Consider the following 26,049-nt stretch of genomic DNA (forward strand, 5'->3'; position numbering starts at 1 on the left):
TACTCCCCTGCCCCTGGAACAGGGGTCTCCTCAGGCTCAGCGCGACGTGAAAGGACCGGCATCTGGTACAGTAACTACGCGTACTACGCGAGAGTGTAGCTGTGGGCCCGGCTCGTCGTCGTCGGGCATGCGTATGCACAGTAGCTTCTCACGTGCCATTGCCGTCCCGTCCACACCTCACCCCACCATGTGGCGTTTCCGATCGGCAGTCGGCTCTGCTCTGCCTCTGCTACACCACCACTGGAGGTCTGGAGCGCCAGGCAGGCACATGCTTCCAGCGCAGCATGGCAGAGATGGGCTGGTCAATGCAGTGCCACCCTTGCCTCGCCCCGACTGCCGTCGTCGGTCGGTCGGCGACCCTGTCCGTCCGCGGCTCGTGCTCTGCTGCACCACCCAACTGAAAGCGCAGGTCATTTTTTTTTCCCCAATCATTGCGGACATTTGTTATCGCCAGCATCAGAGTACCTGACAAGACATAAGACTACACGTACTTGTACTTCCTACGAACCATGACCACGACCAACTATTACGGATACTGAAGGCTGCTGCTATACCGTACGTACTACTGACAGCAAGGTGCCAACACCAAGACACGACAGTCAGAACGCCGAGACCGTCAAAACCGTACTCGCCTGCACAAGTTCAAAGCATGGGCTAAATTATTACTATTATTATTATTATAGACGAACTGGGCTTAATACGAAGAGTTGTCACGTCAATTAGCTACTGTTTGTATGATTAGTTTCATGATATTTTCAATTAATTCTTCTAAAATCTGCATGTAAAACCCGTGTGCTAGTTATCCAAAACACTGCTGCTTTATTTACATGCCAAATCAACCGGCCAGACGACGATTAACCGTCGGCTAGCTGCTACTACTACGTACTACTAGCTAGCGGTGGTGTAAACCAACTGCCTTAACCGCGAGCATTGCCCAAGGAAACCAACTCGTGGCGCGGCGACCGACGGACGGGTCACTGGGCGCCGGGGCCCACGTCCTTCTTTGCGGCCCTGTTCTTCTTGGCCGCGCCGGCGGAGGAGGAGGCAGCGCCCGACGACGACGGGGCGAAGAGGCGGTCGATGCCCAAGGCGGCGGCGGACTTGCGGGAGCCGCGGAGCGAGCAGACGGGCACGTTGAGCACGGGCGCCACGCGCACGTGCGCCGAGTACGACCGCTCCATGGCGCCCGCGCTGCCGCTGCGGTGGCGCCGCCCGCCGGCCAGGCTGCTCGGGCTGCTGGAGCTGCGCCCGAGCCCGTTGAACACCACCTTTCCCGCCGCGTTCAGGCGCGGGCTGTCGGCCGCCACCGCCGACGGAGGGGGAGGCGGGGGCGCGGGTGGGGGCGCCGACGTCTGCTGCTGCGGCGCGGACAGCCGGATCTTGGGAGGCAGCAGGCTCTGGTGCTGCGACGACGCCGTCTTTTCGGTAGCCTTGGTGGTGACGTTGGGCTCCTCCGGGCCGGGCTCGCGGAGCAACGGCAGGCTCAGCGACGGCTCCGGCTCCGGGGGCTTGGGGCCGCGGCGGAGGAGCCGGCGCAGCGGCCTCGGGTCCGCCGCGGCGCCCGGCGACGCCTGCTGCTTCCGCAGACGCAGCAGATCACGCCACCTCCTCGCGGGGACCTTGGGCTCCGCCGCCGCCCGCGGCGTCTCCGGCTGCTGCTGCTGCTCCTGCTTCGGCGGCGGCGGCGGCAGCGTCGACTGCGCGGCTACCTCGGCCTCCGCCCCGGCCGCCGTCTCGTCCGTGGACGCGGGGATGCGGAGTGGGACCAGCTTGCCCCCGGAGAAGAGCTCGTCGGCGGGGAGCATGGAGCAGGCGGCGGCGCACCCGCCGAGCAGAAACTCGAAGTCGGCGCCGGCGCCGGCGCCTGGCCCGGCCTTCCCTCCTGCCGCTGCCGCAGCATCCCTTCCCCCTACTCCTCCTCCGCCCGCATCGTCCAGGCTGAACGACACCCGCGGGCCTAGCCACTGCGCCGCCGCCGCAGGAGGGGGAGGCGGAGGCGGCGGCGGTGCCGGAGGTCGCGGCGCGGCGGTGGCGGAAGCCATTGCTCAGCTCCCTCCCTAGCCCCTACCCGCAGTTAGCGGAAGCAGCACGTGGCACGACGGGAGCAGCAACTAGCAAGGCGACAAGGAAGGGTGGAAAGGAGTGGAAGCGACGTGGGTTGCCTTGCCTCCGGATCTCCTCTCCCCACTTCTTCTTCTTGGCCTGAAACGAAGACCACGAGTTGGGGTGGTGGAGGCGGGACGACGACCGACCACGAGGTGTGCCAGAGGGGGAGGAGACACGAGAGACGAGAGCGCGTATAGGGGCTACACGAGCCTACTCCTCCTAGGAGCCGCGCGCGTGGGATGACGGCGAGGCGTGTCTCGGCCCTCGGGGCGTGGTTGCTTGCTCTTTTGCTCCGCTCCGGGGCCGGGGCCGGGGCTTGACTGTGCTGTGTTGTCAGTGCGACGGTCTTGGCCTCTTAGGACTCGGATGGTGATTGCCAGATTGCGTGAATGGGCGTGTAATTTTTTTTTGTCCAGCGCGCCATCCACGAGACCACGACGACGTCAAGTACGTCCAGCGCATGGCAGTGTGTTTCTCCTTAATCAGAAAATGATAGTAGTTGTATTTTACCATAAAAAATATCATATATGAGATTGTTCGCTTTACTCTCAATTCATGTGTATTAGATGAGAGATTAGATAGGTTTAAATGGATTTCGATCCATAACTTCTTTTATTATATATATAGTTAATCGCTAAAGAATCAATATAATCTTAGAGCTACTTTTGAACATAAATCTATTTAGGTAAATTTTATGCTCTAATCTTCCAAATGATTTGACTAACTACTGGTTAAACTTTATTAATTTCAACTCCTTTTAAGTCTAATATACTTATCGCTTCTAGACCGAGGAAATAATATTCAACCAAATGAAAGATGTCTGAGTTGGTTCAATGTTAGACATCTCAAAGGCATTTGACATGTCGTTTCTAGACGTGCTCCGACCCTTCGGGCTTAGGCGACGGTGTGATGGCGCCACTAGATCTTCACCCTCTCGCGCATCCTCCTCAACAAACAACCGAGACACAGGATACAACACATGTGTGGTGTGCAGAAGAGTGATTCCCTTTCGCCCATGCAATTTATTGTCGTCGTCATGCTAGTGTTCAGCTAGCCGTTCTCCACATCAAAGCAGGCTATCATTACTCGTGAGGCCAAACCCACCGCGATCAAGCACCAATGCAACACCTTTGCTGACGATATCATCTTATGTGCACACCTAGACATTCATGTGTTAGAGCTCTAGCAACTTAGCTAGTAACCCTAGCAACTAGAAACGATAGAACATGGAGCTAAACCTTTAGTGTTGGGAGAAGATGCCATGGAGTCGGAGTTCGATGATTTGGGTGCAATGAATGTGATGGTGACGACATTCCCTTCAATAACCATGTAGAGATTAGATCGAATCTCGTGAGAGTGTGCGGTAAAAGATGGTGCAATGAATGTTGGTTCATGTGTCAACCCCGTGTCTATTTTTATACATATTAAGAAAGGGGGTCAAAGCCAATGGGGTATACTTTATGCAAGAAAATGTAGAGAAGCTCGATTCATCCTCTCTCTCTCTCTCTCTGACATATCTGATCCTTTTCTGGAGGATGATCACGGTGATGGAGGAGGAAGGGAATAGCAAGCGCAACCACCTTGACTTCTTCAAAACCACTGTCATATGAAGAGTAACAATCAAGAATTGGCACTTGACCTATCCAAGGCTAATAAGTATAATGGATACACACAAGCTTTTCTCAATGTGATAATGAGGCTGTTAATCAAGTTATTATCGATTGTCAAGACTATCACTAAGCAAAAGCTCTTCCTCACACTCCAAAGGGTTTCTTCAGCCGTTAAAATAAACAAGAGAGCTAGAATAAACGAGTTGGGGTGTATTTATACAACCTAACTAGGCAACTACTTGTTATAGTAACTCTGGCAGAATTCAATCATCATACCATCCAACAATTGAGCGTTGGACCATTGGCGACGGTCCAATGAGACACAACGATAACAGTGACCTCATTGTGTCATACATATCTGTTATAGTGCACTTTGGGAGTGTATAGTCCAAAGACCCCTCATTAGATCGGTCTGACACTCATAAAACCTCTCTGGTCATTTACTTGAGGGTGTCAAACTAGGAACCAATGATGCGAGGTCACTCTAGTTATAGGGTTTGATGACCTTATATGAAGAACCCTAACTGTTGTAGTTGCAGTGTTTGGTTCGATGACCTTAGCTAGGCCAGTTGATGCTGCCAAAACCTCTTTGGTCTATTTTGACACACCATCGAACTCAAACGCAATAGTTCAACAACCATGTTCATAAGGTTCAATGATCATGCCTCTACTGACATTCCACAGAGGCGTCACACCATTCGCATTGGTTCGACCACTTTGTTTCTTGTGACGCCCCTAAAAAGTTCTAATCATCTTCAATTCAAATACTTTATGATTGAGATTTGTTCCAAATAACTATTAGGCCTCACCTGAGCTATCTAAAGCTGAAGACAATTTGTATGAACCACACCTAACTTATTGTAGAGTCTGGCATTTCTAAAAATTTCTAAATCACCTTCGATTCAAAAACTTTGTGAATGAGGTTTGTTCCAAATAACTATTAGGCCTCACCTAAGCTACCTAGAGCTAAAGAAAATTAGTATGAACCACACACAACTTATTGGAGCTCCCATACTAAACGTCATGGACACCTGTACGTTCCACTACACCACGATATGCTTCGACACTACGACGTGACCAAGACGCAAATCACATATGAACCAAAAAATACGACAAGATAGGGGTAGTTGAGCTTCTGCAAGATGGAGGGCACCATCGTACATAGATGTAACTCTCTCTCTCCTCTCTTCTGCTATAAAAGGAAGGGGAGCAATGACTTTTTCTCCTTAAGACATTTTTGGGCTTCTAGACCTTTCATACTCCCAGGCCCAATATCATTGAAGCTCGTAAGTGTTGTCCGCACTTAGATCTATGCATCCACCACATAGATGAAGTAAGGTATTTTGTTCAGGCAACCTAAACTTCTATAAATCGTACATGTATAATATGTCGTGTCAGAACCCCAATCTAGCGGTCCCAAACTTACGCTCCTTGCTTTGACGACAACATTACTATTACATGAATATGTAGCTACATGAATTCGACATAGAGATTATACCAAAACGATCATCTCAACTCTAATGTAACTTAAGTGTAGGCTTAATTAGATTTAATAGATTCGTCTCATCTTTTATTTTTCATCTGTCTATTTTTTTTACAATTAGATTGTATTTAATACCCGTAATTATTATTCAAACATTCGATATATGATAGAGACTAAACTTTAGTTGGATGGAACCAAACACACCCTAATAATATATGCCCTTAGAAATAACCTACAAACAAGAGTGTAGTGTTTTTTTTGGGTTAAAAGACACATTATTTCTTCGCAGTCAAAATAGACCAAAGAAAAAAAAACTTGTTTCCACGCAAATTGGAGGTCGCATAAACTGTCTATTTGTTGAGGCCACCCCAATGAAACAAGTCTAGAGGCCTTGTCCATGCATCCTCGTCACCGAAAAAAAAAGAGAATCATTAGCCTGCTACGTACTGCGTACGTGTTAGCTTGCAAAGTCTTGTTCTGTTGCACCTTTTTGTTTATCTCTCTCGATCGGTCTCAGCATCGCCAAGCTGTTCCTTCAATTATATTGTTCGAACAAACCCACGTTCCATTACCCCGTAATCTCACCTTAAAAGAAGCTAAGCGATGCAACGTGCATGTGCATGCCATGCCGCACATGTTTTTGGTCCCTCTTGCTCGCCGGTCGGTTGGATGACACGCACGTATCCGCCGCCCAAATCGTATCACCTGTCAACATGCGGCGCCGTGATGAATATGAGTTCAGTCTCACCAAACCCCTCTTCATAAATCATATAAACAAACGAAACCATGATCCAAATACGTGACAAAAAAAACAGGGGTTTTGTTGTTTGGCCTGGCTAGTAGCTGTTGGCCGAATAAAACCAAAAGCGAAGCGGAAATAAAGAAAAAAAAAAGGCGAAAAGGCCGGGCTCAAAAGCGACCAAAGGCCAAAGGGGGTCGTTATTTTTTTGTCCTCTGGGTCAAAAGAAAATTCGTCCTAGTGATTTGACGGCGATACGATCGTGTGATGTGATGGGATATTTTTCTTTTTTCTGTTTTGTTCTCGGAACAACATTTCTATATTACGTACTTTCTTTCTCCCCGCCGGTTGGTGTACAGCCGCCGGTGGTAATGGTAATGATTAGGGATAAAAACGGTAACTCACGAACGGAGATATACAAGTTAGAAAATTTGTGACCTTCTTCCTTGGTAATTCAGATGAGAAGATGTCGAGATATAATGTAGACGAAAGCTATAATGTACAAAAGCGGAATGGAAGACGAAGGATGTTACTCATCTCGTATGTCTTAGACCATGTTTGGTTTTAATTAGTTTTAGGACTAAACTTTAGTCCTAAGACTAAACTTTAGTCCCTACTTGTTTGGTTATAGGGACTAAATAGATTTTAAAGTCATTAAATACATTGTCCAAAGACTTAAATGCCCTTGGAATACACTCATGTGGGCTTTTAGTCTCTTTTAGCACCTATGCGAAGGACTAAAGACTAAATCATTTTAGTCCATATTTTAGTCCTAGTGTTTGACAAAAAAGGGACTAAATGGGACTAAAAACTAGAGACTAATCTTTAGTCCCTCTAACCAAACACCCCCTTAGTTTTTTTTGTCATTTCCTCTTTCTCCATATGATATAATTTTAGAAACGTACCTTCGGCTTTACACGTGGAACAGCTCGAAGATACTTCGAAGGCTAAGAGAAATAAAACTTAGAGCCTTTCTAAAAAGTGACTTTATAGATGGCATTGTTCACCTATTTATAGGGGAGAGGTACAACTTCGTATGAAATTGCAAGCATACCCACACAGTTTATATACATGGTTTACAAATATTACAAGGGCATCGTTGTCTTTTTTCTTTTTTCTTTCTTGCACAAGTCTTCGATTTCTTTCTCTTTGTGGCTTTGCACACTGTCGGCGTTTCGACCCCGGGGGGTCTCTGGACCGACGAGTAAAATTGTCGCTGCGTGTCCCAGCCCAGATGGGTTGGCGCGAGATGGAACACAAGGGGGAAAACGCGGCTCGTGTTATCCTGCGCCAGGGGAATGCGCTTGCAGTAGGGGTTACAAGCGTTCACGAGAGAGAGAGGGTTAGCCTGTTCGTCAGCTCGTTCTCCCGCGCGACCCTCCTGCATGAGGGCCCTGGACCTTCCTTTTATAGATGCAAGGAGAGGGTCCAGGTGTACAATGGGGGTGTAGCTATGCGCTAACGTGTCCGACAGAGAGGTGCCTGATCCCTGTGTACATGCCAACGTGGCTGTCGGAGAGGTGCTAGAGCTCTGTGTACGCGGTATCGTGGCCGTCGGAGGAGCGCTTGAGCCCCGTAGAAGCACAGCCGTCGGGGCTGCTGGGACCTTGCTGACGTCTCCTTGCTTCCGTAGGGGGCTGAGAACCACTGTCGTCATGGACGCACGCGGGGAGCCATCATTACTTGTTATCGGGGCGAGCCTGGATGGGACCCCGGTCTTGTTCCCCTGTAGCCTGAGCTAGCTAGGGGTAGGGTAATGATGCATCCTCCGTGGCGCGGTCGGTCCGAGCCCAAGGTCGGGCGAGGCAGAGACTCCTCCTGAGGCTGAGGCCGGGGTCGAGCGAGGACGCGATTCCTCCTGAGGTCGAGGTTGAGGCCGAGCCCTAGGGTCGGGCGAGGCGGAGGCCGAGCCCTGGGGTCGGGCGAGGCGGAGACCACCCTCCAAGGCCGAGGCGGGGGCCGAGCCCTGGGGTCGGGCGAGGCGGAGACCTCCTCTTGAGGCCGAGGCCCAAGGTCGGGCGAGGCGGAGCTTTCTGTTGCGCCTGAGGCTGAACTTAGCTGTTGTCAGCCTCACCCTAGCGGGTGGCACAACAGTCGGAGAGGGGCGAGCGGCGCTGTTTTCCTGTCAGGTCGGTCAGTGGAAGGGCGAAGTGACTGCGGTCACTTCGACCTTGCCGACTGAGGCATGTGTGTCATGATAAGGTGTCAGGCGATCCTCGCATTGAATGCACCTGCAATACAGTCGGTTGGTGAGGCGATTTGGCCAAGGTTGCTTCACAACGAAGCCTGCCCGAGCTGGGGTTCGGGCGAGACGAGGGTGCGTCTGTTGCTTGAAGAGGCCCTCGGGCGAGGCGAGAATTCGTCTGGGACTACTGTTCCCGCCCGAGGCTGGGCTCGGGCGGGTCGAGATCGCGTCCCTTGAGCAGACATAGCCTTGACCTGAATCGTGCCCATCAGTCTCTGCAGTTTGTGCTGATGGTGGTTACCAGCCGTGTTTAGGAGTGTTGGGGGTACCCCTAATTCCGGTACCCGACAGTAGCCCCTGAGCCTCAAAGGGAGTGTTGGTACTCGCTTGGAGGCTTTGCCGCACTTTTTTGCGAGGGGACCGGCCTTTCTCGGTTACACTTTGTTCCGGTGGGTGCGCGCGAGCGCACCCGCCGGGTGTAGCCCCCGAGGCCTCGGAGGAGTGGTTTGACTCCTCTGAGGTCTTAATGTCTTTCGTGATGCCTCGGCCGGTCTGGTTGTTCCCTCATGCGACCTGATTGTAGCCCGGGTGCGTGGTTAGGTTCCGAGTTTTCAGGCTAGTTTGTTGACGCTGTCAACGGTTTGGCCGTAGCCGGGTTTGCGAGAGCAGCCCCCGAGCCTCTGCACGGAGCGAGAGGACGATCAAGGAATGTCTCGACTTTTATCATACGCCCCTTCGTCGCCTTTCCGCAAGGAGGAAGAGGGGGAAAGCGCCATGTTGCCCTCGGAGGGCGCCGAACATGGTGTCTCCAGTGAGTTGCTAACGGGTGATCCGAGTGGACGCCCGTGCCCCGTTCGATAAGGGTCGGCTAGTGGCCCAGAGGCGCGCTCCAAAAGTACCTGCAGGTGATTTGCCGGACCCAAACCTGTTCGATAGGGTCCGAGGGCTCGATGCCTCCCTCTGGTGGGATTCCGTTACAAAATCGCTCCTGCTGGTCTCGGAAATGTCCTAGGGTACCTCGGGAGCGTAGCCCAAGCCTCTGCCATGTAACGGACGTACCCAGAGTCATCCCTCGCTCTGCGTGCTCTGGGGCAGCTGTCGAACCCTTCCGAGGGGCCAGCCTTCGAACCCCTGATCAGTAGTGAGCGCGGAGCCCGAGTGCTCTGAGGCGGCTGTCGAACCCTTCTGAGGGGCCAGCCTTCGAACCCCTGATCAGTAATGAGCCTAAAACCCGAGTGCTCTGGGGCGGCTGTCGAACCCTTCCGAGGGGCCAGCCTTCGAACCCCTGATCAGTAGGAGGGCTCAGGGCCCGTTTCCTTCGCGGAGAAGGATCCCTTTCGAAATATCCCCTTTCCCAGCCCCTGTAGCAAGAGAGAGAAAGGGGAAGAGGAAAAGGATATGAATTTAAACGGTGTGGCACACCTTTTTTTGACGCGGTCATCATGGCGGCGGTGAAACGACGCCTGCTTTGCCTGCCAAAGGTGTTGCTTGCCTTGCCGCGGAGTTAATGCGATGGGACGGGTGGTTCGCGGGGCGGCCGCGTGCGCGAGCCGTTCGAGGAACGGAACACGGGCGTGTCATCTTCACGTCATGGGAGAGGGCTCCCCTACTGCTCCAGGAGGGGACATGAGCCTGCAGACGATTTGACCGCCGCTTCCGCTCGTCTGCTGCCGCCATTACTGCCGGTCCACTTTTGGCCATATCAACCGTCGCGCCTCCTCCCGCGGCTGACTGACCCATGATCGATGTGCTCGATTGGCACTGTTGGGCCATGTGCAGGGTTGCCTCGAGTTGCGGCACTGGTTCCGCAGTCGAGAAGGCGCGACATTGGCGCAAGTGGCGGTGCAGTTTCTTGCACGTAGTAACCGGCACGCCGGTTACATGACGTGTGGGCCTGGGCCTCCATGCTGGATGCGACGAAGCCGAAGGGGTGCGCCTCCGCGGTGCGGTTGCACGCCACCTGCATGGCGGTCCGCCCTTTCAACCGCTGATTTTGGCGAGGATGGAGGAGTGCTTGTAACTGCGGGGCGGTTACACGCTTCGCGTGCGGTGGATTGGCTTCTTCCGTTTCGGGTAAGCTTGCATGACGTGTGAGACGCAGCCCCCGTGTTGTAGTGGGAGGACCCTGGAGCACAGTGAAGAATTTGCCCGCGACGCCTGAGGATGCAAGTGGGGAGAGCCGCCTTTAAAAAGGGATCGATCCCCCGGGCGGTAGGCATGCCTTCGCACTCCCCTCATGCATCGTGCCCTTCCACCTTCCGAGCCCCCGGATGGGGAGCACCCGTGTTGCCTTTGTCTTGCTGCCGTTGGAGGAGCACGACCTCGCAGGGGTTGGCACCCTTCAGCCATCGCTCGGCTTCAAGGATTTTCATCATGCAGCCCGGCTGCATTCCCTCACCAATGGTCATCCAGGATGATGACCACTAGTTCAATGGTGGGGAGAAGCAAGCCGGGCTGCGGCCTCTGCCCCACCCTCAGCTTCAAGGATCTTCATCATCCTTGCTGTGGTGGGGGGCAAGCTGAGCCGGAGTTCTACCTCCCGCATGGGCCGGTGGGCCGCCTCTTCCTTCAGCATTCAGGGGAGAGGGCGCTCACCGGCCTTGCGGAGGGGGCGAACTTCGACAACGCGGGGCCGGTCGGCCGCAAGCGTCGTCAGCTCCAGCGTGCCTGGCTCGCTGGCTCAGCTGGCTCTGTCGCGGCCTCCGACGCTGCCTCCTGCCGCTTGATCCGGGCATGGCCATCCGTCCACCGCACGGGCGGTCGTTGCGCCGGGCGCACCGGGGGACCATCCAAGACGTCGCACGCCACTAGGGCGGCGTTCGTGTTCTTGGATTGTCTTGTCCTCACTCAAGCACGACGCCTCCGCACGGAGGTCTGTGCCTGCTTGTCCGCGAGGACTTGAGTGGGGATCTGTCGGTGCAGGCTGGGGCGGCCGCCAGAGGAGGTTTCTCTGCCGACGAGACCGTCGGCGCCGCCCGCGGACAGACCTCCGGCTCTTTGGCTTTGACAGCTTGTCCTCGCCCCTCGTGTGGGGACGTGGGCGAGGGCCTTCCTACAACAGCATTTGCCCTAAGGTCATCGCTGCTGCTGTTTAGCCGCCCGAGGCGGAGGTCGTTGTCGCTGCTGCTGCAGTGGTTGTCGGCGAGCCACCTGGAGTTGGTTATCCCGCAGGCCCTCTGGCGTGGAAGTTGTTCATACCTGCGGGAGTGGAACCGGAGTTCTGTTTGTAATGGCACCCTGAGTGTGGGTGTATGTTCATTGTGGCTGTCGGGGCCTGAACATCTGGGTATTTTGGCGTTAAGTCGTGTTTCTTCCTCATTTCGAGCACTAGGACTCGCCTATCGGCTAGCTGAACCGCTTAACCGAGTGTGAGTTGCCCTGTGCGGAAAGTGACGAGTGAGGTATCCGTATCCCGGAGGCGTAGCAGTCCCTCGGCTCGGTCGACCTTGCCGCTCAAGGCTTCCCTTGCTCAGTTTGAGAACCTTCGGCTGCTCTGCGATGAGCTGGAGCCAGAGGCAGCGGTGTTGGCGTGGACAGAGGCGGAGTCAGCTCGAGAAGAGGCTTCGTCGGCCCAGGAGCGGGTGGCTTCCCAGGCCGAGGAGGTGCAGCAGCGGCGGCTGGAGCCTGGCCAGGTCATCCGTGAGCGGGACCAACCTCGGAGTCACGCTGCCGAGGCCGTGAGCCGGGCTGATGTCCTCGGGGGATAGCTGGCTGAGGCTACGGAGCGGCCGGTCGAGGTGTCTGCTCGGGCCGGGACCCTTGCGGAGACCCTGGCTACGATGGCCCAAGCGCGGTGCTGGCGTCCTCCTTCGAGGTGGAGATCCTTCCGCCCGTGTCGCCGTCCGAGGCTGGGCTAGATCCCGCCGAAAGTGGAAACGACGCCGAGGGTGCTGCTGCTCCCTCTGTCGATGTCTGAACATGCAGGAACAATTTGTATGTAGTATGCATATGTTTTTCGTGGCCACCGAGGCCCAAACATCTTATTGTCTTATTATAAAAGATGCGTTTTCTTTCCTCTTGTTTCGAGTATCAGGACTTGTTCGTCAGTAGCAGAATCGCTTGTCCGAGCGAGAGTTACTTTTCGCGGAAGGTGATGAGTGAGGTATCTATATCCCGGAGGCGTAGGAGTCCCTCGGCTCGGTCGGCCTTGCCGCTTATGCGTACTCTTACTCATCCGCAGGATTCTGTTATCGATATAGTCGAGAAGGCACAAAAATCGTTCTGGCAGAAAAGTTTTCGAGCGTTAGGACTTGTTCGGTAGCAGAATCGCTTATCCGAGCATGAGTTACTTATCGCGGAAGGTGATGAGTGAGGTATTCGTATCCCAGAGGCGTAGGAGTCCCTCGGCTCGGTCGGCCTTGCCGCTTACGTGTACTCCGTCGTTTTCAGGACCCCGCCATCGAAGCAGTCGAAAAGCGCGAAAGACGTTCTGGCAAAAGACTTTTTCCGAGGAAAATTTTGACGCAGAGGGGGTTCCCCCCTTCTAGCCCCCGAGGGAGGGTCGGGCTTTGCCGAGGCAAGGCTGACCCTTCCTTGACGGTTAGACTTTATTTTTGTATGTATAGAAAATGAGGTATATGAACGACTTGAAAACATCTTAAGGGTAAAAGCGACGTAGCTGTCGGATGTTTTAAGCGTTGCTGTAGACCTTGCCTTGATCGTTGGCTAGCTTGTATGTCCCGGGCTTCAAAATCTTGGCGATGATGAACGACCCTTCCCAGAGAGGAGTAAGCTTGTGGCGCCCTCAGGCGTCCTGCCGCAACCGAAGTATCAAGTCTCCCACCTGGAAGCCTCGGGGTCGGACCCCTCGGGCGTGGTAGCGTCGCAGAGACTGCTGATACCGCGCCGAGTGTAGTAAGGCCATGTCCCGAGCCTCTTCCAGCTGGTCCAGTGAGTCTTCTCGGCTGGTCTGGTTGCTTCGGTCATCGTACGCCTTTGTCCTCGGGGAACCGTATTCTAAGTCTGTGGGCAAGATAGCCTCGGCCCCATAGACTAGAAAGAACGGCGAGAAACCTGTGGCTTGGCTTGGCGTCGTCCTCAGACTCCAGACCACCGAGGGTAGCTCTTTCATCCATCGCTTGTAGAACTTGTTGAGGTCGTTGTAGATCCTCAGTTTAAGTCCCTGCAGAATCATGCCGTTGGCGCGCTCCACCTGCCCATTCGTCATGGGGTGAGCTACGGCGGCCCAGTCCACACGGATGTGGTGGTCCTCGCAGAAGTCCAGGAACTTCTTTCCAGTGAACTGGGTGCCATTGTCGGTGATGATGGAGTTCGGGACCCCAAAGCGATGGATGATGTTGGTGAAGAACGCCACCGCCTGCTCGGACCTGATGCTTGTTAGGGTCGGACCTCGATCCACTTGGAGAATTTGTCGATGACGACCAGCAGGTGCGAGAAGCCCCCGGGTGCCTTCTGCAAGGGATCGACGAGGTCCAGACCCCACACAGCAAACAACCAGGTGATGGGTATTGTCTGCAGGGCCTGAGCGGGCAGGTGCGTCTGTCTCGCGTAGAATTGACACCCATGGCAGGAGCGTACAATCCTAGTGGCGTAGGCCACCACGGTCAGCCAGTGGAAGCCTTGTCGGAAGGCGTTCCCAACGAGGGCTCGAGGTGCTGCATGGTGGCCACAAGCCCCCGAGTGTATCTCTTGCAATAGCTCCTGTCCTTCGGCGACGGATATGCATCGTTGGAGAATGCCTGAGGGGCTGCGGTGGTAGAGCTCATTTTCATCACCTAGTAAGATGAACGACTTAGTGCGCCGCGCCAGTCGCCGAGCTTCGGCCTTGTCGAGGGGTAGCTCTCCTCAGTGGAGATATTGCAGGTACGAGGTCTGCCATTCTCGATTAGGCGTGACCCCATTCCGCTCTCCCTCGACGCGCAGTGCCTCACCCTTGGCGGCCGAGGATACCTCGGGCTGGGCCGAGGCCTCCTCGGGCTTGGACGTGTCATCAGTCTTGACGAAGGGTTGATGTATGTCTCTGGAGAAGACGTCCGGGGGAACCGTTGTCCGCCCCGAGGCTATTTTAGCCAGCTCATCCGCAGTCTCGTTGTACCGTCGAGCGATGTGGTTGAGCTCGAGCCCGTAGAACTCGTCTTCCAGGCGCCGAACTTCGTCGCAGTAGGCCTCCATCTTCCGGTCGCGGCAGTGGGAGTTCTTCATGACTTGGTCAATGACTAGCTGCGAGTCGCCACGAGCGTCGAGGCGCCGAACCCCTAGCTCGATGGTGATGCGCAACCCATTAACCAGAGCCTCATACTCGACCACGTTGTTTGACACCGGGAAATGGAGGCGCAGCACGTAGCGGAGGTGCTTCCCGAGGGGTGAGATGAAGAGCAGGCCCGCGCTGGCTCCTGTTTTCATCAGCGACCCATCGAAGTACATGGTCCAGAGTTCCGGTTGGATCGGAGCTGTTGGCAGTGGGTGTCGACCCATTCAGCCACGAAGTCCGTCAAGACTTGGGACTTTATGGCCTTCCGAGGAGCGAACAAGATTGTCTCGCCCATGATCTCCACCGCCCACTTTGCTATCCTACCCGAGGCCTCTCGGCACTGGATGATCTCCCCCAGGGGGAAGGATGACACCACAGTCACCGGATGAGACTCGAAGTAGTGTCGCAACTTTCGTCGTGTCAGAATTACTGCGTACAGTAGCTTCTGAATTTGCGGGTAGCGGATCTTGGTCTCGGATAGCACTTCGCTGATGAAGTAGACCGGCCTCTGGATGAGTAGTGCATGCCCTTCTTCTTGTCTCTCGACTACGATCGCGGCACTGACCACCTGAGTGGTTGCGGCTACGTAGATCAAGAGGGCTTCTCCCGCAGCGGGGGCACCAAGATGGGTGCGTTTGTAAGGAGCTCCTTTAAGTTTCCGAGGGCTTCCTCGGCCTCGAGGGTCCAAGTGAAGCGCTCGGTCTTCCTTAAGAGGCGGTACAAGGGTAGGCCTTTTTCACCGAGGCGCGAGATGAAGCGGCTCAGAGCCGCAAGGCATCCCATGACCCTTTGTACTCCTTTCAAGTCTTTGATAGGCCCCATGTTGGTGATGGCTGCGATTTTCTCCGGGTTGGCCTCGATGCCTCGCTCGGAGACGATGAACCCCAGGAGCATGCCTCGGGGGACTCCGAAGACACACTTCTCGGGGTTGAGCTTCACACCCTTCGCTCTCAGACACTTGAATGTCGTTTCAAGGTCAGAGAGAAGGTCGGAGGCTTTCCTCGTCTTGACAACGATGTCATCGACGTAAGCCTCGACCGTTCGGCCGATGTGCTCTCCGAACACGTGGTTCATGCACCTTTGGTATGTCGCACCCAGCAGTATAGCAGTACATGCCAAAAGGTGTGATGAAAGAAGTCGCGAGCTGGTCGGACTCTTTCATCTTGATTTGGTGATACCCTGAGTAGGCGTCGAGGAATGACAGGGTTTCGCACCCAGCAGTGGAATCCACAATTTGATCGATGCGAGGTAGAGGGTAGGGAACCTTGGACATGCTTTGTTTAGACCAGTGTAGTCTACACACATCCTCCATTTCCCACCTTTCTTTTTCACAAGCACAGGGTTGGCTAACCATTCAGGATGGAATACCTCTTTGATGAACTCTGCAGCCATCAGCTTGTGGATCTCCTCAACTATGGCTTTGCGCTTTTCTTCGTCGAAACGACGCAGAGGCTGCTTCATGGGTCGGGCACCGGCTCGGATATCCAGTGAGTGCTCGGCGACATCCCTCGGTATGTTTGGCATGTCCGAGGGACTCCACGCAAAAACTTCGGCGTTTGCGCGGAGGAAGTCAACGAGCACTGCTTCCTATTTGGGGTTGAGCTCGGAGCCGATCCGGACTTGCTTGCAGGCGTCGTTGCTGGGGTCGAGAGGGACGGACTTAACCGCCTCTGCTGGCTCGAAGTTGCCGGCGTGGCGCTTCGCATCAGGCACCTCCTTGGAGAGGCACTCCAGGTCGGCGATGAGGGCCTCGGACTCGGCGAGGTCCTCAGCGTACTCCACGCACTCCACGTCGCATTCGTACGCGTGTCGGTACGTGGATCCGACGATGATGACCCCGTTGGGGCCCAGCATCTTGAGCTTGAGGTAGGTGTAGTTGGGGACGGCCATGAACTTGGCGTAGCACGGTCTCCCCAGCACCATGTGGTAGGTTCCTCGGAACCCGACCACCTCGAACGTGAGGGTTTCCCTGCGGAAGTTGGAGGGAGTTCCGAAGCAGACGGGCAGATCGAGTTGTCCAAGGGGCTGGACGTGCTTCCCGGGGATGATCCCGTGAAAGGGCGCCGCACCGGCCCGGATCGTGGACAGATCGATTTCCAAGAGCCCGAGGGTCTCGGCATAGATGATGTTGAGGCTGCTGCCTCCGTCCATGAGGACCTTGGTGAGCCTGGTGTTGCTGATGACGGGGTCGACGACGAGCGGGTACTTTCCTGGGCTCGGCACGCAGTCAGGGTGGTCGCCTTGGTCGAAGGTGATGGGCTTGTCGGACCAGTCTAGGTAGACTAGTGCCGCCACCTTTACCGAGCAGACCTCTCGGCGCTCCTGCTTGCAGTGCTGAGCCGAGGCGTTCACCACTTGCCCACCGTAGATCATGAAACAGCCGTGGACCTCGGGGAACTCCTCTGTCTTGTCGCCATCCTTCTTGTCGTTGTCTTGGCCTTTGCCACCTTCCGCCGGGGGCCCGGCCTTATGGAAGTAGTGCCGAAGCATGATGCATTCCTCAAGGGTGTGCTTGACGGGGTCCTAGTGATAGGGGCACGACTCCTTGAGCATCTTGTCGAACAGGTTGGCCCCTCCGGGAGGCTTCCGAGGGTTCCTGTGCTCGGCGGCAGCGACAAGATCTGCGTCAGCGGCGTCGCGCTTTGCTTGCGACTTCTTCTTGGCCTTCTTCTTCGTGCCACGCTGGGCGGACGCCTCGGGGACGTCTTCCTGCTAGCGTCCCTGAGGCTGCTTGTCCTTCCGGAAGATGGCCTCGACCGCCTCCTGTCCAGAGGCGAACTTGGTGGTGATGTCCATCAACTCGCTCGCCTTGGTGGGAGTCTTGCGACCCAGTTTGCTCACCAGGTCACGGCAAGTGGTGCCGGCGAGGAATGCCCCGATGACATTCGAGTCGGTGATGTTGGGCAGCTCGGTGCGCTGCATCGAAAACCGCCGGATATACTCTCGCAAAGGTTCCCCTGGCTGCTGGCGGCAGCTTCGGAGATCCCAGGAGTTCCCAGGGCGCACGTACGTGCCCTGGAAGTTTCCAGCGAAGGCTTTGACCAGATCGTCTCAGTTGGAGATCTACGCAGGAGGCAGATGCTCCAGCCAGGCTCGGCGTCGGAGAGGAACAGAGGGAGGTTGCGGATGATAAGGTTGTCATCGTCCGTTCCACCCAGCTGGCAGGCCAGTCGGTAGTCCCCAAGCCACAGTTCCGGCCTTGTTTCCCCCGAGTACTTAGTGATGGTAGTCGAGGCTCGGAACCGGGTCGGGAACGGCGCCCGTCGTATGGCCCGGCTGAAGGCTTGCGGACCTGGTGGTTCGGGCGAGGGGCTCTGATCCTCCTCACTATCGTAGCATCCCCCACGCCTGGGGTGGTAGCCTCAGCGCACCTTCTCGTCGAGGCGGGCTTGACGGTCGCGGTGGGCTCGACGGTCGCGGCGGTGGTGCTCATTGCCGAGGCGACCCGGCGCCGCAGGCGTCGCGTCCCGCGTGCGCCCTGTGTGGACCGAGGCCTCCCGCATGAGTCGGGAAGTTGCTGCGCGATGCTCCGGGGGGTACCCTTGCCTTCGGGAGGCAGAGCTCTCGGCCCGTCGGACCGCGACATCCTTCAGGAGATTCTTGAGTTCTCCCTGGATATGTCGCCCCTCGGTGGTGGATGGCTCTGGCATCGCTCGGAGCAGTATTGCCGTCGCAGCCAGATTCTGGCTGACCCCACTGGAGGCCGGGGGCAGCCTTGCCCTGGCATCGTTAGCGATTCAGCGCTGGACGTCCCGGGCCTGATGACGCGCTTCTCCGGTGAGTGCTCGGCCTGCCCATTCCTTCTCAATGTTTTGCCGGAGCTGCACAAGTTGCCCTGCTTCCTCGTCGAGCTTGGCCTGCATCTCGCGGATTTGCTCGAGCTGTGTGTCCTGACCCCCCCGTAGGGACTGGGACCACAACTAGCTCCCACAGGATGTCAACACGAGGCGCAGGCCCAAGGGGATCGTCATCCCCCGGCATACCGAGGTGGTTGCCTTCATCGTGACCCCCTAGATCGACGTGGAAACATTCGCGACTTGGGCCATAACCCTCGTCGTCAAGGCTGTGGCCATCATCAGAGCAATCGGAGAGGCAGTAGTCACATGCGGTCATGAAGTCTCGCATGGCACTAGGATTACCGAGCCCGAAGAAATCCCAACCAGAGTTGGGCTCGTATTCTTCCTCGGAACCCGGGGGCCCGTAGGTCGAGACGGCCATCAGTCGGTCCCAGGTTGACCACATATGGTACCTCGGAAGGTTAGGATATGCCTTTATGAAAGCGCTCACAGAAGCGGGGTCGCTTGGTGGATCAAAGCTGAATCTAAAAGGCACATGGTGGAAAACGGACGGTACCTCTCGATCGATGGACGGTGACGAGGTCACGTCGGGGACGGACTGCAGCGTTATCTCAGGTACGAGGCTAACGCCCAGCAAGTCCTCCGCGAGAGTGCTGGCGTCATTTGTCCAGTTGGGGTTGGCACGTTGCGGGGAACTGACACTCGTCGTTGTCTCTGGCGCGAGGACGACGCCCGACATGTCCCCCGCTGGAGTGCCGGCGCCGTCGACTTGCTCGACAGCCGATGAGGTGCCGCCTCCTGCCTGGCCACGGTTGCTCCGCCTCCTCCTCCTGCGGCGAGGAAGGCGGCGGGACAAACCCGGATGCTGCTCTTCCGCCATGGGGGGAAGACGTCGTCGAGTCCGCCGCCGCCGGGCGGGCTGATGGCCGTCGTTGTCGCTGCCGCGCTGCGGGGGAAGGAGTACCATGTCGTAGCTATCGTCGAGGGACATGAACTCGAGACTCCCAAAACGGAGCAGCATCCCGGGCTGAAGAGGTTGCTGGAGACTACCCATCTGGAACTCAACGAGAAGTTGTTCGTCAACACGCAGCAGGCCCCTACCTGGCGCACCAACTATCGGCGTTTCGACCCCGGGGGGTCCCTGGACCGACGAGTAAAATTGTCGCTGCGTGTCCCAGCCCAGATGGGTTGGCGCGAGATGGAACACAAGGGGGAAAACGCGGCTCGTGTTATCCTGCGCCAGGGGGATGCGCTTGCAGTAGGGGTTACAAGCGTTCGCGCGAGAGAGAGAGGGTGAGCCTGTTCGTCAGCTCGTTCTCTCGCGCGACCCTCCTGCATGAGGGCCCTATACCTTCCTTTTATAGATGCAAGGAGAGGGTCCAGGTGTACAATGGGGGTGTAGCTATGCGCTAACGTGTCCAGCAGAGAGGTGCCTGAGCCCTGTGTACATGCCAACGTGGCTGTCAGAGAGGTGCTAGAGCCCTGTGTACGCGGTATCGTGGCCGTCGGAGGATCGCTTGAGCCCTGTAGAAGCACAGCTGTCGGGGCTGCTGGGACCTTGCTGACGTCTCCTTGCTTCCGTAGGGGGCTGAGAACCACCGTCGTCATGGACGCACGCGGGGAGCCATCATTACTTGTTACCGGGGCGAGCCTGGATGGGATGCTGGTCTTGTTCCCCCGTAGTCTGAGCTAGCTAGGGGTAGGGTAATGATGCATCCTCCGTGGCACGGTCGGTCCGAGCCCAAGGTCGGGCAAGGCGGAGACTCCTCCTGAGGCTGAGGTCGGGGTCGAGCGAGGACGCGATTCCTCCTAAGGTCGAGGTTGAGGCCGAGCCCTAGGGTCGGGCGAGGCGGAGACCACCTTCCGAGGCTGGGCCCCAAGGTCGGGCGAGGCGGAGACCACCCTCCGAGGCCGAGGCGGGGGCCGAGCCCTGGGGTCGGGCGAGGCGGAGACCTCCTCCTGAGGCCGAGGCCCAAGGTCGGGCGAGGCAGAGCTTCCTGTTGCGTCTAAGGCTGACCTTAGCTGTTGTCAGCCTCACCCTGGCGGGTGGCACAGCAGTCGGAGAGGGGCGAGCGGCGCTGTTTTCCTGTCAGGTCGGTCTGTGGAAGGGCGAAGTGACTACGGTCACTTCGACCTTGCCGACTAAGGCACATGTGTCAGGATAAGGTGTCAGGCGATCCTCGCATTGAATGCGCCTGCGATACGATCGGCTGGTGAGGCGATTTGGCCAAGGTTGCTTCACAACGAAGCCTGCCCGAGCTGGGGTTCGGGCGAGACGAGGGTGCGTCCGTTGCTTGAAGAGGCCCTCGGGAGAGGCGAGAATTCGTCTGGGACTACTGTTCCCACCCGAGGCTGGGTTCGGGCGGGGCGAGATCGCGTCCCTTGAGCAGACGAAGCCTTGACCTGAATCGTGCCCATCAGTCTCTGCAGCTTGTGCTGATGGTGGTTACCAGCCGTGTTTAGGAGTGTTGGGGGTACCCCTAATTACGGTACCCGACACACACGAAGCCCATTAGTCGTTGAAGCTGACGGCCTCGGCCTGCTCCTTCACCGCTCTTATGTTATACTGAAGCTTCTTTGCAGGTTGCTTCGCCCGAAGGTCATCTTCAGTCATTCTTTGTTATATGCCTGAAATACATTTCCTCAAGTCAAAGGTAAGGCGATTTTAGGTGCCCCTAACAGTAGCCTCTTGCAGAATGAGTTCATTTCTTCATAACAAGCTTAGATCGTAAAAAACACTGTGAGGCTTTATGCTGAAGGTTCTAAAAATACCTTCCTGAAGCTCATTATGAGTCGTCACTTCTGGCCCACTTTGGTCGGTGAGGCCAAACGTCAGTGAGTGTAACGTTTAAACTTTAAAAAGTGGCCCATATAAAAGGAACGTTCTCCGCCGGCATTGGCACAACATTTGATGTTTGCACTTATTGCTATTAGAGCATGCTCTACCTTCGAAGCTTGCTTTGAACGCCTTCTTGTTTTTAAAACAAGTCTTAGCCAGTGACAAGCAAATTTGCTTTTTCAGAGATGGTCGGAGAGCATGCAGCCCCTGATCTAGCTTTGGTGCTTTCTTTGGATGTCCCAGAGTCGAAGGCTAAAAACTTAGCTGTGGCAACAGAAACCACTACTTCCCATGCCGAAGCTGCTACGGACCCATATGAAGGATTGGACGAGGACATCACTGATATTGATATTGAAGAGGACAATATTATCATTTGTCCTACAAAGCCGAGTCATGTGGACTTCAGAAAGTCGAAGATTAAAGAAGGACACATTGAGGTACTCACTAGGTTTGATTACATTGACAATGTTGAATGGGTCCGACTAGGGGGCGAGGACTTAGTGTTGACACCTAAAGATGTCGTTTTCTGAAGGGGCGATGACTTAATGCCGAAACCTAAAGAAGATTAAGTTATCGTTTTTCGAAGCTTTTTAAGAGTTGGACTTAGATTTCCATTGCAGAAGATGATAGTCGCTGTTTTGAAAAGGTTTAATATATACCTTCACCAGCTTACTCCGAACGCTATAGTGCAGCTAGTAATTTTTATCTAGCCGTTCGAAGCCAAGGCGTTGAACCCAATGTCGAAGCTTTTTGCCAGATTGACAAGCCGCACTTCCAGACGAAGGAAACTAGGGGCCTTCATAACAACTTTGGTTGCTATAATTTTGCTTACCGAAAAGGCGCTATGTTTCCGGCTCTTGTGTGCCGAAGCAAGTGGCCAAACGAATGTGCGAAGGAGTGGTTCTATATAAAGAATGATTTGAAAGAGAGGAGTGATTTTAAGGGAATTATTCAAACTCCCATCCATACATGCTTCGGGTATAAGAGACCAACTTGCTATATCAATTTCGAAGCTCAGGCCGCTATAGTTGCTTTTAATGTTGTATGCACACATATTGGAACAAGAGATCTTGTTCAGGACTATTTAGCATTTTAAAACATAACCACTAAGGGCTGAGTGGGAAATGCTAAAGATGACCGATAAAGACGCTTCGGATGCAGAGTCTAGACTGATCAGACTCCATTATAAATACAAGTTTGAAGATGAATTTGGGGAGCCTTGTGATGAGTGGCTAGATTGTATCGAAGCGAAATGCAATGAGATTCTTGGCAATTATAGTCAACCAGAGGCCGAAGCATTGCATAGGGACCTCGTGGCGCGAAATGAATTGTCTTCTAGGCACTATTGGTTTCTTTTACCCTGACTACCCTCGTGGGGTTTACGAGACGAAGAAGAGGAAAAAGCAACTTACAAAGGTGATGACAAAGTGTCGCAAACTCTCGAAGAAAAAACCCGAGGCGATGACTTCCAAAACATTAGAAGAAATACAAGTACAATGCATTTTGAATTCTATTATTTAGCTTAATACGATTCTATTGACTTGGCTGTTTTTATCTTTTTGCAGGCTATGCCCGAGACTATGGAGCTACCCGTCATTGAGGAGACTACCTAGGTTGGCAAAGCTTCAGAAACAGAGGAAGCCACTACTTTGGAGTTTTGTCTGAGCAGTGAAGAAGAAGACGAAGAACACATAGCTCAAGTGATGAGCTCATTCTTTTTCTATGATGATGAAGACGACGATGCAAAGGACAAGGATACTGCTGCAACAATTGTAGCGACCAAGGATATTATGCCACATATTGTAGTTTTGGCGATGCCAAAAAGCCCGAAGGTCCAAACAGCGCCCCGACTACAATACCTTTGGCGGTTATGATGGCCAAGGAGAGAACTCATTCTACGAAGCCTGCAATGGTACATGACAAGGGAAAAGAGCCCATAGAAATTGAGGAGGCCAAAAAAGCCATTGAGGATGACACGCCACTAGGAGAAGGGCCATTTGATCAAGAGCTTGGAGGCCGACTGTTGGGGACTTGTTCTCAAATGCTAAGAATTAAGAACAAGGCAACACAAAAAATGTTAAGTGTTAAGGCCCTTCGTCCTCCATAACGATATATCCCTTCGGGATATAAAGCATCTCGGACGAAGGTTACGAAGGACATACCTTCGTAAGCATAACAACGAAGAATGAAGCATTCACATAAATCATAGAATATGAAATAAACAATTAAATATTGTCGTAGAATTATCTCTACTTGTACTAATGAATATAAATGACTTTGAATTACAAATGTACCTTCGGTCCTGCGGAAGGCAAAAGTACAAGCGTGATGCGAAAGCAAATGACAAGTTAGCGTGAACAGTACGGGGGTACTGTTCACCTATTTATAGGCACGGGGTACAACCCATACAAAATTACATACATGCCCTTTACATTTGGTGATAATTCTATAGCATTCTATCGAGGTCTAAATGGCCTTTTCATCTTTAAGTCGGTTCCCCTTTCTGCGAACATGCCGAAGCTTTCCTGCTTCACAGCTTCGGCACTGTGTCAACCTTCGTATCTTTTGAGCTTCTCCCTTTCTGATTCAAGTCCGAAGATACCTGTTCACACATTATACTCCAGAAACATTGTTAAATCATGTTTTTGAGGACCTTCGGAAGCCGAAGGCCCCCAACAGTAGCCCCTCGCAATATTAATTTGTTTGAAATAATAAATTCAGATTGCGATATGAACGAAGGCTTTATGCCGAAGGTCCGAAAAAACACCTTCCCTTTGCTAGAATAGCAACATTCAATGACAAGTGGGGTCTTTCAACTTTCAACGCATCAAGCGTATAAATACGGCCATACCGCAAACTTATTTTGCACGCTTTCTGGCCAACCACTCCTGCTCACTCATTTTTTAGCTCTTGTGCACTGTGATCTGCTAAGTTTTTAGCTTTGAAGCTTCGGCTTTTAGAAACAGTTTTTTAGCGCTTCCGAAGATGTCTGAAGCTGCTGAGAAGGCTGCTGCTGAGATGAAGCTGAGTCTTGATGAAGAGAAGAACCTAGGGTTTCTTATAGCGATGTCGAAGTCCAACACAGAAAAGATTACCAAGGAAATTCTGGAGGGGCTGTCTGAAGATACTGGTGACAGTGAAAGTTATGATATGGACAGCGGTGGCGAAGACTCCGAAGATCGCCCCTGGCGACCAAGCCATTCAGTTTATGGTAAGTCAACTATCAAAGAGAATCATCTTGTTAATATGAGAGGAAGGTATTTCCGGGATCTGTCTATTGTGAGGGCGGACGAAGGGGAAAAAACTTGTCCACACCCTGAAGAAAATGAAGTTGTGGTGTACCGAAGCTTTTTGAAAGCTGGATTGCGATTCCCCTTGAGCAGCTTCGTCGTGGAGGTGTTGAAAATCTTCGAAGTCTATCTTCATCAACTTACTCCCGAGGCAATTATAAGGCTAAATATCTTCGTGTGGGCCGCGAGAAGTCAAGGTCTGAAGCCTGACGCAAGAAGCTTCTGTAATGTTCATGAATTATTATATGAAACAAAGCCTTGGGGCAAAGAACAGTACCATAACAACTTTGGCTGCTACAGCTTCGTTTCTCGGTCCGGGGCAAGCTGTCCCGTACCAACCTTTCGGAAGAGATGGCCCGGGGACTGGATGACAGAATGGTTTTATGTGAAGAATGACTTATCAGCTCGAGAAGACATCAAAGGTATAATTATGCGTCCTATTTGGCAAAGCTTCGGCCTTCGGAGGCCGAAGGTTGAAATGAACGAAGCCGCCGAAGAGTGCCAAAGAGCCTTCGGCGTTGTCTGCTCTTTTATAGGAACAAGGGACTTAGTACAAGAACATATCGCCTTCAGGGTGTGGCCGCTTGCTGAGAAATGGGAAATGCCACAAGAAACCATAAAAGAGGCCGACGAAGGTGAGCTTGTGAGACTGAAGTACACGTTCAAATTTGGAGATAAATTTATTGAGCCAGATGATGAGTGGTTGAAAAGCATTGACAATTTAAGTGATGAGCTACTCGGGACCTACTCGAAGGCTGAAGATAATGCAATGTCAGCAGCCTTCGGAGGCCGAAAAAAGAAGAGACTGAATCGGGTATTTGATGCCATTGGGTTTGTCTACCCTGATTACTGCTATCCCATTCGAAGGCAAAAGAGAAAAAACACAATCTCTGCAAAAGAAGAAGCTGCAGCTGCTCCTAGCGAGCCAGAACCCAAAAGGAAAAAGATAAAGGTTCTTACGCAACGGCCTCGTTATATTGAACCAGCTTCGGTGCCGGAGTTTACCGGGAAGACTTCTTCAGCCACCGAAGCTGAAAAACTAATCGAGCCAGCCTTGTTGCCAGAGATCGCAGAAACGGCCGAAGTGCCACCAAAGATAGAATCAGAACAATCAAACATTTTGTTGTCAGAAACAAAAGAGGAAACCGAAGCGCCGCTCACAGAAAAAATTGAGGAGGTAAGAGAAGCAACTGAGGGCTCCAAAACATCAGAAGTTTTGAGTCCTACAGCAATCATTGGGACAGCAAAAAACCAAAAGGGGCCATCAGTGACCCCAAAAAGGAAAAGAATGGTAAATGTACTAGACGTCTTGGAGACAATTAAGTCTTCAAGCACAATTCCAAAAAAGAGTGTTGAAGTTGCTGAAGCTTCTACTGAAGCTTCGGCTCAACAAGCTGAAGCTGAAGCTGGGCCTTCAGAGCCCTTCAAAGAACATCCTTTTGAAGCCGAAGCAGTAAAAATTCCGGAACCAATATTAGTTGAAGAAACGGACACCGTCATCCCCGAAGCACCTGCCGGCATGCATGATTACATCATACGACATGCTTCGGGGAAAAAGCTATCTGAGGAAGAAACTCATGAGGCCAACCATTATGCAAAGGAGCTGAAATATCCGAAGGGGGCAGTAATATTCAATGGAACAAACGAAGATGACTTCTTATACTGCCTGCCTGATAACAAAGAGCTATCCGTCTGCCGAGAGATGGCGAGAAGCATAGGCTTTCCGAAGCTTGAAGCTGGGTTAAGTGCCATGACGAAAGAGGATCTCGCAGACAGCCTCGCGTACAAC

General features: G+C 53.7%; 1 protein-coding gene across 1 annotated transcript; it reads right to left on the bottom strand.

Moving 5' to 3' along the window:
* Positions 1-739: 739 nt before the first annotated feature.
* Positions 740-2,306, bottom strand: LOC100274591 (uncharacterized). The gene has a single exon (NM_001148944.2). It carries the CDS (start codon positions 2,040-2,042, stop codon positions 975-977), a length of 1,068 nt encoding a protein of 355 aa, NP_001142416.2. The 5' UTR covers positions 2,043-2,306; the 3' UTR covers positions 740-974.
* Between the last annotated feature and the right edge of the window lie 23,743 nt (positions 2,307-26,049).

The sequence above is a fragment of the Zea mays genome, chromosome 3 (assembly GCF_902167145.1).
Source record: "Zea mays cultivar B73 chromosome 3, Zm-B73-REFERENCE-NAM-5.0, whole genome shotgun sequence".
Lineage (NCBI taxonomy): Eukaryota > Viridiplantae > Streptophyta > Magnoliopsida > Poales > Poaceae > Zea > Zea mays.